Here is an 11464-nt window from a genome sequence, read left to right on the forward strand (position 1 = left end):
AGTAGTTAACTTCCAATCCAACACAGAAAAGAAAAGACAGAAGATGGATTTGAGGCAAATAGAGAATGTAATGAAAAGCTCAGAAGATGTTGGTGCTGAGAAGAAGAAAGAGAACCTCGTTTCCAACATTAACACTCATGAAAACAACCAACAAGTTGATTCAGGCTCTGCTCTTCAACTCTTTCTTGATCACATCCCTGTCAGTGCTATCCCTGGCATCAAGAACTCACCTGGTACTAGTATACCATATATATCCTTATATATAACATCATAATCTTCCAACTTTCATTCTTCTCTTTTCAGCTTTAACAAAACTAGCAAAAATCAAACCCTATTGAAAAGAATAGCATTTTATATGAAACTTTTCAATAGTAGCAAAAGATTGGCTGTGCAGGGCTTTTAGTTTGGTACCTATGTTATTGCATAGGCCTTAGGTTTGGTGTGAGGCCCTATGCACTCTACATATTGCTATTCTTGAAAAATTCTAGAAAAAAAAAAAAGGTATTTTGGGTATATTTTTGCTAATTTTTGTTAAATTTCTTTTTCTTGTTGTTTTTCAATTTGGTCTGCTTAAACTCTCATTTTGAACATGTTTTCTGTTTGTAAATGTGTGCAAAGTTTTGGAATTGAAAAGTGGGGATAGTGTAAGAGATGCCATTCATTTGTTGTACGAGAAGAATGTGAGTGGTGCACCCATTGCGGACACTGCAACAGGAAGCTTTTCGGATCGGTATATTGGTTTCATTGAATTTGCAAGCATTGTTCTCTGGTGTCTTGAGGTATGTTTTACTTTTTTCTGCAGATTTTGACATCTGAAAACACAACCCCAAATGAGCATTTGTAGTTAGTTCTCTTATGTAGTATGTACCCAATTATATGTCCACTTTCTCACAAAAATTTCATTTCGAGGAATGGGAAAAAGTGGAAAACCGCAGCACAGACATTGGGAATGATAAAGAGTTTGGGAACTATGGTGTCTTTGACATGCTTGAACAGTATCCTCACATTGGCCAAACCAAGGTTTTTTTTTTTTTTTTCTCTTTATTTCTTTTATTTTATAAGGCAAGTAGAGACACCCAAGAATTCAATACAAACAAAAGGCCGCACAACATAGTACGAAACGAGTAATGCTGATATCCCAAAATTTTAAATCCCAACTGATGCGGCGGTCTTAGTCCTTTATGAAAGGAGAGAGAGAAAATAGTGTAATGAAAATGAGTTGTATTCCCTTAACTGAAACCAATTACAACTGATAGAGTTAGATATTTACATTGGGAAAACACTGTTAGACTAACTAACAGTAACAGTAAGGTACAGTTAGCAAAACTAATCATTGGCACTAATCCAGTACAAAAGGCCTATCATAAGATTCCTAAGTCTTCTGTAGTCTATCATCTATCACTTTAAGCATAGCATACTTACAAATAATCCGAAAATAAATCTAGCACTCCAATAAATTGTAGACATAATATTTCCATTACAAAAGAGGCATTGGTTTATTTATTCTTTAAGGTTCAGCAACAGACTAGATCTCAGAGTTTGCAGGTAGTCATCTAATTAACAACATTGTCTCTTCAGTCTTTTCTGTAAGATTAGATACAAAATGAACAACTCTGAATTTTCATCAAGCTCCTCTATCTAGGACTCAAACCAAAGGTAATCTCATCCGTTTCAAATTGAATACTGAATAATTGGTATTGCCAACTACTTTGGCTCTTCATTAATTTCCCGGATGCAAGCTGTTGTCGAAGAAAAAGACCAGAAATTCCTTAGCTCATTATACAAAAAACTATAACAAGAAACCCAAAGAAGAGCCTGCATTATGAATAATTTAGATATGTGTGCTTTATGTGAACCTCCTTCTCATTCCTAATTCAACCCTCCTGCTCTTGGATTACAAATGACGAGTTTCTCTTTTCTTTTGTCCTCTTTGTTATTTCTGTTTTCTTCCCAGTTTGTCCTAAACTTCAATAAATGGATGATGTAAACGATATACCTAATAAGCCTACATGGTGACTGGGTCTTGTAGTAATTTGACAACACGAGCTCAAATGAAATTCCACCAATATAAGCATTACACACGCAGATGAGTGCGCATGCACGGAGACACATGATAATTATTCTGAGTCTTTCTAGACGACATGCAGGAAAATTTGTGCTGCAATGTCCTTGGCTGTATTATTAGCATACCAACCTTGTTATAATTATTACTTATGTTCTGCTTTAGAACTCTAATTTGATGCAGATTGTTTGGTTTCTTTTTTGTTATGAATTCTGCTTTCGAAATCCACTTTTGTTTTAATTCTGTTAGATTGGCGAGCTAGCTAAGTCGTTTCTATGGGATCCATATTTCCCTGTAAGTGTAGATGACACACTCTTCCATGTTCTGCTGCTGCTTTCAAAGCATCAGCTGCAAGTTGTGCCTGTCATAAAGCGAACCAATTCTCAAGTCATTGGTTTTATTTCGCAGGTATATATATCTACCTCTAAAGTCCACTTCATAAATGGTATTAACAATCCAATATGGTATTAAGCAGCAGACCAAAATGAAAATCTGTATAAGTAACATGATCTTGTAATTATTAGATACATGATCTTGGACGGTTTTTGTTTGAAGTGAAATTGTTAAAAAACATCGATAAGGAAAATTGTTGATTATATTTATGCTTGGATAGCATGGAGTAATCCATTTGCTGCTTCAATCAAATGGTTTGGACTGGTTTGATAGCATTGCTGACAAACGGTTATCAGACTTCCGGTATGTCACGCCATAAATTGTTCTTTTCTTTTCTTCTTTTTCTCTTTGATGAATCTAGCTATAAACAGTACTTTGCAGTGGAAACAGTTATTTAATTCTCATTTTGGTTGGAATTGCATCTTCGCCCATGTTTTCATCGAGGTTTAGTACTGAAGAGCATGTTGTACATGTGTATGGAGACCAAAGCATAGCAGAAGCATTTCATGTTCTGTGGAAAAACCGAAGTGGTGCTGTTGCTGTCACAGATAGAAAAAATAAGAGGCTCATTGGTAGCATAAGGAACAGTGATATCTACCTTCTTCTGGAGAATGACAATCTCTTTCAGAATATAAAGTAAGTGAAATCCATGTTTCCTTCTCAATCTTTTAAGCTAGTTTTGCAACATCTATAGTTTTTGTATTTTGTTTCTAATTACAGAGAGAATGGAAAAAGAGGAGGGAGGGAGGTTTAATTAATGTTTTGTTCTTTTTGTTAAATTATTTTTAGGTTGTAATTCTTTGTTTAAAAAATGACTATTTCTTTTCGCTGTCTCCTTCACCTAGCTATGTATATACATATACTAGAGCCTATTAATTATTAAGTACCGACAAATTCTTTTATTATTCAAATACACTCAAAGCCTCATAATTTTTTTGTGGGCTACCTTTTATATATTTGGGTGTTCTTGTTCTCAGTTTGTATCAAACTATTTCTCTCTCCCCTTCTCTTCTTCCTCCTTTCTTCGCCCCTCTCTCCCCCTTTATCTCTCTTCTCTCCTCTATCAATTTCTCTGCTATGTTGTAGAGGCCGGCAATGACCTCCAATCTGGAGAGAAAAATCTAAATTAATCGGGTGTCTAAATCTTCATCAAAAAAACTGGGTACCAGTGGTCCCTCCAATTAATTGAATTGGTTCATATCTTATAATTTTAGTTTTTTTTTTTTTTGTTAATCTCTACAGTTTCAGCTAAAAGGTTTAAATCCTAAACCAAAAAGCATTTATTTGAAGTCTTTTTTTTTTTTTTTTTCTAACATTCTTTTAAGCCACTTAACGTAACTGGAACTAGAATTTCAGAAAATACCCATATTAAGTATTCCACACTATTAAAACTGCAGTTTCTGCAGGTCAAAACTGAGTTGCAGTTTCAGAAACTGAGCTAAACAAAAAAAATCAAGAACTCATATCAAGTGTTCTACACCACTAAAACTATAGTTTTAGAAACGTGAAACTGCAACTAGTTTCAGAAACTTAGTTAAACAAAAAAATCAATAACGTACCCATATCAAGTGTTCTACACCATTGAAACTGCAGTTTTAGAAACTATAGGTGAAACTGAACTAAACAAAAAAAAAACAAAAAAATCAAGAACCCGCTACTGATATGGAAGGCTTTGGGCGTTGTTATAGTGAGAAACTTGTCATGTTATTTGGCTTTGGAGGGTGTAGAGAGTGGAGCAAAGCCAACTGAACTAGATGTTACAATAAAATAACCTAATTATTAAATATTATAAATAAGTGTATTGCATGTTACAAACAATAAATAAAGTGTAGGGCAGAGTAATTAATTCTTATTTAATTAACCAACTGATATCCTCCTATTTTTCTCCGTCATTCTCTTTAATTATAAGAATACAAGAAAACTATTATGTTGATTTCCAAACAAGTTCTTAGTTTTTCTAGCATTATAACCGATCCAATAATGATCTGAATCATCAATTTGAGTAATTTATTTTAAGTTTCTGATCATTCTAGTTCTATGCAATATTACTTTGATGAAACAATATTGCAGTAGTCTACCTGTGGAGAAGTTCATCCACATGGGGACTGATCATAAAACCACAGGCTCTGATCCAACCATTGAACCAGACCTTGCTGCTCTTCTCTCAGCAGGCTTTCTCGGCCTCAAAAACAGCAGCTCGCCGCCAATGGACTCACCAGTCACCAATAAGAAATCCCACACACTGAAGCAGGCCATGAGAAACATGGCAGACACAAAAAGCAGCTTCAGCTTTTTGGTGGATGATGAGTCACAGCAGCCCACAGGGGTGCTCACATTGAGAGACATGATCATCCACTTTGCTCCACCATGCATGGACTCGAGCTTCCACGGCGGTGGGTTCTTCGAAGCTGCACTGGAGCAGACTGGGTGCCATATCCATAATGGAACCATGGTCTCTGATAATTGAGTGCATGCATAGAATATTATTCCATCATTGAAGGTATTCTCTCTGTTATTAATTCAAGGGTCCATGATCGATAGATAGAAGTTATGCTGCTTTCAATCAGAGGGCACATGGTGCATTATTTGAAATGAAAGAAATAATTTATTTCTTTCATTTTGGACCATTGTTTCCATCAGCTGATGAGAACTGTACCATTGGGTATTACTTTGCAACCGTGATGGTTGCAGGACCACATGATGCCCTGACATGGAGATTACCAAACATATATATATCTGAAGCCATATCCTGTGGTTCTGCGCCTTCTCCTTGTGCTTTTTGGTCACATTATATTTTTCGTCCTTGTAATTTAACTTTATATTTTTGGTCCTAATAATTTGATAATTTGAGGACAATTACTCTAAATATACAATCATTTAAAATCACATTCACTCTAAATTTTGTTATTTTATAAGCTACTAGTAAGGCCCTCACATCTTCAATGTGAGATTTCTCTCAACACGCCCTCGTACGTGTGGTGTCATTTAAGCCTAACACGTGGACAATTTATATTAGGTGACGTGAAAGCACGAGTGGCCGTTAGACACATCACGTGAATAACCTGCTCTGATACCATTGGATGAGCACCCGAATCCCATGACATGAAGGCCCAAAGCCTTTATGAATCAAATTATAGACTCCCTAAAATTTCCCTATGCATAATTGATCTGTAATAATATTTTTTTTCTCTTTTTAATTTTCTTTATTAATCGACTATTGTTTATGAGATTTGAACTCAAAATCTCCTCTGACAAAGAGAGACTGAATGTCATCTACTATATCAAATGGTCATTGACTTTTCTCTTTTTGAAAGTTGTTGGTAACAATTATGGACATTATATTTTTTTTTTTCCAATTTTTCTACTTCGTCGGCTATTTGAAAGGTAGACCACGGGTCACAAATAAATAAACGAAGGACTAACCACCTATGGCAATGATATGATACGAGAAGAGGAAGATGTTGACAGTGATAAAGGTTTCCACTCTTTCATCTAACAACCAACGTCGATCTATGTTGAGCTTTGATCTAGATATGGTAATTTTTTCTCTGCATGAATACAAATATGATACGACCTGCTAAATAGGAATAATAAGGAATAATAAATCAATCAGATTAGTGTTAAGCATATGAGAACACAATTGTGACATGATAAACACGTGTATTTACGTAATATAAAGAAAATGAGTTTCTTTACTCATTTTAATAATTTGTATTATACTAGTCATTATATAATTATAGAATTATTTTTTATCGTTTTGTTAGTATCATGATTAAATAAATTTTTGTTTTATAAGTAATTCATAAGTGGTAGTATTATTTTAAAAATAAAGAAAATTATGTTTACTTGTACCACATCTTTTTTATCACATGCTACTACATTTCTCATAGGGGTGAATGTAAATTACACCTTTATTAGAGATGCAGTAACAGTTTGCTTGGTACTTATGAAAATGTTATCTGTTTAAAAAATAGGGTGTTTGTTGTACTGTATATGGGCAAGCTAGCTAACACTTACCTAAGCAACATTAGATATTAGGTAAGCATTCTCCTATAAGTATGCAAGTGTGTTCACGCATAATATGTATCAAGAGAAAGAGGAACACATTTGAAATTAAGCACAGATATAATGGAGTAGAGTAAGTTCTTCACATGAATGGAGGAGTTGGGAAAACAAGTTATGCAAGCAACTCTTTGAAGGAAATTGGATCAAGGATCCAACTCAAAACTAATTGATAATGAATAAAAAGGCTCAAGATAGCATTTACACAGGACTATAGAGAGTATAGACACCATTATTCATGTCTTGAAGAGTGTCCCTTGTGGAATGAACCAAACAGCCCGTTGTGGTCTAGACCCCATTATGCCCTGCTGTTGCGCAAGCTGATTGATGCTATGTTGTCCAAGTGGTATCCAAATCCCGTGATAATCTAGATGGAAGCGTCCCTGGTGAGTCAGGCTAAAGATTTATCTGGATATATGGAGCCGGCTTTTAATCCGTGGTGCATGGACCAAGATGATGATGGGTGTTTTACGCACCAGGCCTGACCGATAATTGGGCCTGTACGTACGTAATCGATCACCTTTTCATGCTGACGCGTTAGCAGCTCGTGAGGGCTTCTCCTGGCTCGTATCCCTGTATTCGTGTCGTATTGGTTCTTCCTAATGTCCTATATATATCATTGAATATTTGAATGTGATTCCTAATTCAGCTGGTTTTGGCAGTCAATAGCTCTAGCAGTACTGCAGAGTGCATACACTTCTTGGTAGGGTCGTATTATTAATGATATGTGTTAAAGATCTGGTTTCATCTTTGTCTACTGTCCTTAGTTTTAGTGTTTGGTAAAAAATAAAAATTATTTTTTTCCGCAATTCTCAACTCCCCATAATAAAAATAGAAAGTAAATTTTTAGGTGCTTTTGAAAGCTACAATGACTCACAGTAAAAATGAATATTTTATTTTACACATAATACTCTCATTGATTTCTATGATTTTTATTTGTTTATTTTAAATTAAAAAATATGTTCATTATTAGTTATATTTTATATTATGATAATTAATTATGATATTTAATTTATAGGATTAAAATTATAATATATCTAAAAAAATAATAGGCATACTTATTTAATAATGTTGTTCTTAAAAAAATTAATGCTAATAAAATTTGTAGTCAAAAATTTAAAAAACAAGTAAAAAAACATATTATTTTTACCAAACAAATAGGTGAAATGCACTTTCAACATCATATTCATTTTATTAATTATATATAGTCACAACATTTTTATATTAACATTTACCAAACACTTTGATACTGTTTTTTGCACTCACAACACTTTTGAAAACATAATTTACCAAACACTCAACTGCTTGTTATTTTACTTCACATCTGTTTTTTCTCACATCAATACCAAACTATCCCTTAATAATTGAACGTTGAGGTGGACATCCGAATCAATAATAAAATCTAAAAGTCCATGGAGTTTCAAAAAAAAAAATTGATCTTGTTGAAGTAGGCAGGGGGTGGAATAGATTGTAGTGAATTGTGGAAATAGAGTGAATCTAATTAAAATCCTATTTGTTTTTAAAACAGTTCCAATAGAGGTGAATGTGGATCACACCTTTTTACAGATGTAGGACACCCATGTGCTTGTACTGTATATTGGCAAGCTAGCTAACTATTAGGTAAGCATTCAATTATAAATATGCGAGTGTGTTCAAGCACAATAGGTACCAATAGGACGACTGAAAGAGGAGTAGAGGACCACATTTGAAATTAAGCACAAAAATAATAGAGGTAGAGCAAGTTCTTCACATGAATGGAGGAGTTGGGAAAACAAGCTATGCAAGCAATTCCCTACCACAAGTTAGTGAAAATTAATTCTCTGTTTAATTTCTCTCTTTCTTTTTTATGTTAATTACTTCTTAAATTTCGATCTTAATGTGTTAAATAATGGTAATTTCTGTTTTTTGTTTCAGAGGGCTGTGATTTCAATGGTGAAGCCCATAGTAGATGCAAGCATAGAAGAGCTCTGCTGTAATCTATTCCCAGAGGAGTGTTTGAAAATTGCAGACTTGGGATGCTCTTCAGGACCCAACACCCTTTTGGTGGTATCAAATATCATAGACAAAATCCACACCACATTTGAAAAGCTGAACCGGCCACCACCATCAGTCCAAGTGTTGTTGAATGATCTGCCCGGGAACGATTTCAACGCAGTGTTCAGGTCACTGCCAGACTTCTACAAGAAACTTGAAGCAAATGAGAAGAAGCTCGGGCCATGTTTCATTGCAGGAATGCCGGGTGTTCGTATGATTAATCGTCTGGGCATAACGACAAGTCACACAAGGCTTAACATCATGTTGTTTGGGCCTAAGCCCTTCCTAGGCTCCTAGCCCCTGACCTACCAGGCTCCTCCTAGGCCACGACCTCTTAGGCTCCGGCCTCCTAGGCTCCGGCCTCATAGGCTCCGGCCTCCTAGGCTCCGGCCTCATAGGCTCCGGCCCCATAGGCTCCGGCCTCCTAAGCTCCAGCCTCCTAGGCCCCGACTCGTGTCAACTCACTCGGATCCTCGAGACCGGTGACACGTGGCGCTCCTACAGTGCAAGTCATCACAAGGGACACGTGTCATCACCGGATTGGTTGACACTCTTCCAAAGGTACTATTAAAGAGGTACCTTCTTGTCACAAAAGGGGGACTGAAATCATTATTATACTATTCACTCACTCTGCTCTCAGATCTCTCTGGACACTGACTTGAGCGTCGGAGGACCTTTGGCCGGCACCACACCGGTGCTCTTCCCGCTCACTTTTGTGTACCTGTGCAGGGTGCTCTGGATATCATTCTCTCTCATTGCTCACCAGTCGGACCCCAGCTACCCGTTCCTGCCCCACTTCGACGTGTCATCCTCTCAGTGGCGGGTCAACGGGCCTACGTGGTTCGACTCGACGTTGACTGCTCTACCATTTTTGGGCATCAACAGTTTGGCGCCGTCTGTGGGAAAGTTACAACTTTTCCCCATTGAATTCTCTACCCTCAGTTGAGGTGCAAAAAAAACCTTCCGAGCTTCCGAGCTCCCGAGCTTCCGAGCTTCCTAGCTTCCGAGCTTCCTAGCTTCCGAGCTTCCTAGCTTCCGAGCTTCTGAGCTTCCAAGCTTCCTAGCTTCCGAGCTTCCGAGCTTCCTAGCTTCCTAGCTTCCGAGCTTTCGAGCTTCCGAGCTCCCGAGCTTCCGAGCTTCCGAGCTTCCGAGCTTCCGAGCTCCCGAGCTTCCGAGCTTCCTAGCTTCCGAGCTTCCGAGCTTCCTAGCTTCCGAGCTTCCGAGCTTCCGAGCTCCCGAGCTTCCGAGCTTCCGAGCTCCCGAGCTTCCGAGCTCCCGAGCTTCCGGGCTTACTAGCTTCCAAGCTTCCGAGCTCCCACTCAGGCTTCCGCGCCGCGCACCCACTCAGGCTTCCGCGCCGCGCACTACTCAGGCTTCCTCGCCGGGCACCCACCCAGGCTTCCGCGCCGCGCACCCACTCAGGCTTCCGCCCCACGCATCCACCCAGGCTTCCGTGCCACCGACACCAGCTCCCTCCGAGCTTCCGCCCCGCACACCGCCACCCCCGGCTCGAGCCCAGGCTTCCGCCCTGCTCACCACCCAGGCTTCCGCGCCGCGCACCCACCCAGGCTTCCGCGCCGCCGACACCAGCTCCCTCCGAGCTTCCGCCCCGCGCACTACCTTATCGCTTTAATCAATGAAAGTCCTACCACGGACATCTTTTCATTCAAAGCATTAATTGTGTGTACGGGCACCCGGGCCATCGGACATCCGACCCTACCCATATCAAGTACCATGCATTCAAGGGAAAATCAGTATCATACATGTATTCAAGGGAAACTAAGTACCATGTATTCAAGAAAAAATTCCACAATACCATGTATTACAAGGAAGGGCATCCTACCCAATAACAGGTCGGACACCCTCAACAGCATTCTTAAGTACAAACTTAATACTCAAAAGAGTTTGCAATTTGGTACGGGCGACATCCGACCCGACCATATAACTCAAATAAAAATAGGGCGATGGTCCGCCCACCCCTGCCCCCGGGCCATGTTTGCTTCAAACATTTATTTGGGATCATCTCCCATGTCATGCTCTCCACCTGTGGATGCTCCATCCTCGGGCTCTACCTCAAGGGTACTCCCCTCCGGGACGTTGGCATGCCCATCATTACCCGTTGTCCAACTCCTGCTTGGCTTGGCTCAGCTCCTGCCCGCACTGCTCCAACTCTTGCCTAGCCTGGTCCGCCTCCTTCCTGGCCTGCAGTAGCTCAGCCTGCAATGCATTGTTCTGCCCGACCACTTGCCCACCCCCATGTTTCCACACCCCATCTGGGGTCGGGGCACACTTGGCCTCGTCGGTGTCCCATCACTTGTAGACGCCTGGTCGGACCCTCCATCATCCATAGAATTGCCCTCCCTTGACGAATCGTCTGAGGAAACTATGGAATGTTCGATCCCACTACACCTGCCCATAAAAAAAAATCAAAAAATCAAGATGGGAAGTGCTCGGAATACCAAGACAACACCATGGACATATCAAGATCGCTACTGGTTTCCCACCCCTCATACGTGCTCTTCCACCCCCAAATTTACAACATTCACCCTATCACTTTTCACATGCTCAGCCACCAACCATTTATCAAAGCCAATATTCAAAAAATCAATTCAAGGGGAAGAGCCATGACAACCCAAGCCTTACCAGTATTCCGCGGCTTCAACAGCTCAGACGGGTTCCAACCCACTACTCTTGTTTCCTATGTACCTGGCCAAAAAAACACAACAACACCCAATAAATTACAAAGTCCAAGAATGAAGGCGTGTGGCCTACCCAGTGCTCAGCAAGGCTCATATCCACTTGCACCACCTCCTGCCCGAGCAGCCGCGCACCCGAGCACCCGTGCACCCGAGCACCACCTCCTGCCCGAGCAGCCGCGCACCCGAGCACCTGTGCACCCGTGCACCCGAGCAC

The 11464-nt window shown here is 39.6% G+C and overlaps 1 protein-coding gene across 1 annotated transcript; it reads left to right on the forward strand.

Moving 5' to 3' along the window:
* Positions 1 to 43: 43 nt before the first annotated feature.
* On the forward strand, positions 44 to 4922 carry LOC147276989 (SNF1-related protein kinase regulatory subunit gamma-1-like). The gene is made up of 7 exons (XM_086255428.1): positions 44 to 233; positions 619 to 783; positions 923 to 1020; positions 2312 to 2470; positions 2676 to 2758; positions 2900 to 3091; positions 4526 to 4922. The coding sequence occupies exons 1-7, from the start codon at positions 44 to 46 to the stop codon at positions 4920 to 4922; spliced, it is 1284 nt and encodes a 427-aa protein (XP_086111554.1).
* The last annotated feature ends 6542 nt before the right edge of the window (positions 4923 to 11464 follow it).

Source organism: Dryas octopetala, chromosome 8 (assembly GCF_963921425.1).
Source record: "Dryas octopetala chromosome 8, drDryOcto1.1, whole genome shotgun sequence".
NCBI lineage: Eukaryota > Viridiplantae > Streptophyta > Magnoliopsida > Rosales > Rosaceae > Dryas > Dryas octopetala.